Source organism: Pieris rapae, chromosome 24, assembly GCF_905147795.1.
Source record: "Pieris rapae chromosome 24, ilPieRapa1.1, whole genome shotgun sequence".
Classification (NCBI taxonomy): domain Eukaryota; kingdom Metazoa; phylum Arthropoda; class Insecta; order Lepidoptera; family Pieridae; genus Pieris; species Pieris rapae.
In genome coordinates, this window is record NC_059532.1 from 1882204 (window position 1) to 1887032 (window position 4829).

General features: G+C 34.1%; 1 protein-coding gene across 1 annotated transcript; it reads left to right on the forward strand.

Moving 5' to 3' along the window:
* Positions 1–3538: 3538 nt before the first annotated feature.
* LOC110999023 lies at positions 3539–4829 on the forward strand. Its single transcript, XM_022267895.2, has 2 exons — positions 3539–3624; positions 4087–4829. The coding sequence occupies exons 1-2, from the start codon at positions 3620–3622 to the stop codon at positions 4514–4516; spliced, it is 435 nt and encodes a 144-aa protein (XP_022123587.2). The 5' UTR covers positions 3539–3619; the 3' UTR covers positions 4517–4829.

The following is a 4829-nucleotide window of genomic DNA, read 5'->3' on the forward strand; positions in this document are numbered from 1 at the left end:
AATTTTGTGTGCATATTGGGTAGGTCTGAGATTCGGACAACATCTATTTTTCATCCCCCTAAATGTTAAGGGTCCACTACTAAATTTTTTTTTCATGTTTAGATAAAAAAAAATTACTAGCAAGAATTGCATTTTAAAATATATTCTCTACATTAATAAACATTAATTTATTACCTACATTAAGCATTATTTTATTATTTATAACGCTTTCGATTATAATTACAACCCCGAACACTTATAGTAGATAATTATTTTTATTGACCTAAAAAAATATTTCCTACAAATAATATAAATCGAATCAAATATCTTTATTCATATAGGTAAACATGTACACTTATGAACGTCAAGAAAAACAAATTAAATTAATTGTAAATTTACATTTACATGGCAAAACGTTTGCCTGGTCAGCTAGTATATTACAGAAATATTGACAGTAGCATACCTATGCGATATACATTACCTACCTTCGTATCTATAGCAGCACTGGTTGGGATTTGGTTTCAGTTAAAAACATACTTGCCGTAATTACTAGCACAGCTCTAAGTAATTCGACTTGGGGTCCTTCAAGAAAAGAGCGTAACGATTCTTAAAAGGCCGGCAACGCACTCGCGAGCCCTCTGGCATTGGGTGTGCATGGGCGGTGGTATCACTTAAAAGCGTGAGCCTCCTGCCCGTTTGCCCCCTGTTCTATAAAAAAATTACTTACATTTCAAAAATCAAAAAGGCCGGCAACGCACTCGCCAGCCCTCTGGCATCCGAGTGTCCATGGGCGGTGGTATCACTTAAAAGCGTGAGCCTCCTGCCCGTTTGCCCCCTGTTCTATAGAAAAAACTTACTTACATTTCAAAAATCAAAAAGGCCGGCAACGCACTCGCGAGCCCTCTGGCATCCGAGTGTCCATGGGCGGTGGTATCACTTAAAAGCGTGAGCCTCCTGCCCGTTTGCCCCCTGTTCTATAAAAAAAACTTACTTACATTTCAAAAATCAAAAAGGCCGGCAACGCACTCGCGAGCCCTCTGATATCGAAGTGTCCATTGGCGGCGGTATCACTTAACATCAGGTGAGCCTCCTGCCCGTTTGCCTCCTGTTCTATAAAAAAAAAACAAAAATCAAACTTCTGTATACAATCATTTTCATACAGAAGACTAATGCTCTGAAAGCTCATTTTTAAAATTAAGGTGCTAACTGTTCTTGTATCATAAGAAATAACGAGAGAAAATCTCAAATAATATGTTTCATTATTGATGTTTAGAATTTAAGAGAATTAGTATTAGTGAAGTTGACAACGATCCTTATCATTTGGAATGTTTAATTCTTAGTAAGCGATTATTTCTAAAAAAATAACATCACTTCAGATAACCCCAGTGATGACATAAAAAGTGCTTGGGTACAAAGTACAAATGTGAAATGTGAAACTTCTAAATTATTACTAAGGTAAACGCCCCAATAGATTGATTATGCCCCATGTATATCTATATTTATGTACACTGTATATACACTGTATACGTGCTAATGATTATAAATAAATAAAAATCTGCATTTACTGCACAAGATGCTATGCGACAGAATTTTCATCTAAAGTCCTCTCTCACAATCGCTCTCCCTTTTCTTCGACAAATCTGGACATCTTCGTGACAATTTTTTCGTTCAATTTTAGCCTAAAGAAGTTGTATTCATAAATACTCGAAATGTATATAATAATAATTAAAATAATAATCTTTATGTATTTTCGCACAAAAACATCACAAAACTTCATACTAGTCTCACAAAAGGTCAAAGAGCGTACAAATTCTTAAAAGGCCGACAAAGCACTCGCGAGCCCTCTGGCATTGAGAGTGTCCATGGGCGGTGGTATCACTTAACATCAGGTGAGCCTCCTGCCCGTTTCCCCCTGTAAAAAAAAACATGATAAGTTACAAGTATTTATTAATGTATGTAAATGTATATAATATGTGATGAGATAAGTTTAGTACTAAACATATTAAAGTCCCCAAGAGGTCTGGGAGAGCTTTGGACTTTAAGCTGTCTATTTAAGCACACTCAACTTGAACAGCACTACGCTATATTCCACAAATACGCCATGGCTATAAGAATATTTAATCACCTTCCTAGAAATTATAGATCGCTGGCACGTAATGTTTTCAAGGGGAAGGTGAATGGGTTTTTAAAGGCAAGGTTTTATAGCGTGGGCGAGTATCCAGATCATAAGTTTAACACCAATTCTAATTAACTTAACTTTCCTATTATAACGACATTATGTAAATGCTATGCCGTTATAAAATTTTACATAATAAAATTAATGACATTTGCATGCCGATTTATATATGGTGGATTTTTATATCTAATGCTAATTGTACCACTTATGCTAGTGTATAAACACTACCAATCCAATCCAATCCAATAGCCAATCCCCATAAACAAATCACTCATAAGAGCGATTTGTTTATGGGGATTGGCCTCGAAAATAAAAAATGATAAAATAAAAAAAAAATAAGTTTATTTTGGAACATAGGATCATGATGGTATCACTTATTCCACCTCATTAAATTCGAGCCTGTTGGCATCCTTACTATAACCAACTCAGAGGAACTACGGCCCACATCAAATAAAACCTAACAAACACTATTTTATCTCTTTTCTACTTATCACGATCACCTAAAAAAAAGGATAAATATAACTTCATTTTCTATCGTAGATTTGTTTCTTTAGTGTCCAATACGTCATAAGAGACATTTCAATAATTGTTTATTTTAACGTTATCTATTTGGTTAGAGCCCCAGAATTGGGAATTATTATATATATATATATAATATTTTATGTACTGAGTGTACGTTCGTTAATATATTTTATTTCGTAAGCACAAATTCAGATTTTTTTAAAGTTGAGATTATTACCCACTTCTATTTGTGCGTTGAACGCCCTGGAATTGCATATTGCATTGCATACAATTAATATACCTACAATTATGACTAAAGTGATAAAGCTCCAGAATAATAATATGTTGCATTTGGAAAACTTAATTAAATAACACGCATTAGTATACTTCTTTGACGTAATAAATAAATAAATCAGTGGGTCTACAACCTCTTTAGGTCCTAATAATGTGATTGGCCATCGCGAAACCACTAAAACTAAATCTAAAAAATCCGAAGAATAGGATTTTTTCGCGCGATCAGCGAATAAAGTGTACCAAACTGTGCATCTTAAGACGGCGCATCCATATATATAAATTTTGTTCCCTAAAATTTTGTTACAGTGTTAAAAAAGTGCCAAAAAGCAAAAAAGTGTAAAATAATTTAACAGAAAAGTACGTGTGGCGCCTCGGTCGATTTCCTCACGATGTTTTCCTTCACCGTTCCAGCACATAGAAAGAAAGGCCATTAGTGCACAGCCGGGGATCGAACCTACGACCTCAGGCCTATCATATCACTAGGCCAACACTGCTCTCTTTGACGTATCACAAACACATATATATATATATATATATGCATATATATGCATATTCAAACCAATGAGCCGAGGCTAGTGTAATATTTAAATATGATAACATTTTGATGTAAATTAGTTAGTTAGCTCTTGTATCTCGATTGAAGTGGACTTGTCTGTGATTTAATTAAAAATGAAGTAAGTTTATTTGTTTTTAAACAGTGCCAAACGGTTTGAATCCCTGTGAAATAATTTTATCTATGCTCTCGGTGAAGGAAATCGTCGTGAGTAAACCGGGTCTTAGAGTAACACAGTAGTTTATACGGGAGAATATTAAAATTTCTGTTTCTCAATAACATCCTAAGAATTAAATGTATGTTGGTTTATTATCCAGATCGTAAGACATAAACATAATTTTGAAAAAATTCACCTTTTTTCATATCAAACAAATCAAATCAAAATTCATTTATTTAATTTAGATGCGTGTTAGGGCATACTTATGAATGTCAAAAACGTATACAAAATTCGCGAAAGAGCAAAACTACGCCATCAGCTAACTACCAGGATGCCTTGTTCTGAGAAGAACGGGCAAGAAACTCACTTATACACAAAATATATCTTCATGAAAGAGTATTCTAAGTCTCAAATGTTTCTTTCTAGATTTGTACTCCTCTGCCTGCTAGCCGCGTATTGCTACGCCGCTGACATGGGTGAAGAATTGCTTTCAAAAATTGAAAGACATGAAAGTATACTTCGCATGTGGGCACAAGATAACTCACAGTTATTGTCGACAGTCATCGAAAAACAAAAGAAATATGAAAATGCTAAGAAAAACGAGCGTATACTGTTAGAAACTGTCGATTATTTGGTTAAAACTAACATGGAAATGTTAGAAAATGTTTTAACACAACTAAAGAATGTACGAACAAACTTAAACGAGGGCGAAAACTTGGGAGAAGCCTCTATTGAAAATAAGTTCGGCAAGGTGGGAGATGATTCTTCCTCTAACAATTATGAAACAGACTCCGACACCCGTACGCTTCAGTTTATTAATGATATCATGAAAAATAATGGAAAGCGAACCTATTAGACAAATAATAATAGAGCTTATTTAATTTTTTAAAGACGATCTATCTCTCTGTTTCCTGGATGGATTTTTAAGTGAAAAAAAAAGATACTTTTATTCATGTATAGCATACCAATATACTAGATTTACAACTATATTAAACTATATTGTAATATTAAAAAACCCTGTGACAAATAAAAATATATATTACATAAGAATTACTTACCCACGAATCCAACCATTTATCCACAATCTCAGATTGAAATAATTTGAGATCAGACCGTGACAGTCGATCGATCTCCTATCTGCATCCCAATAACCAAACCCTACGAAGACA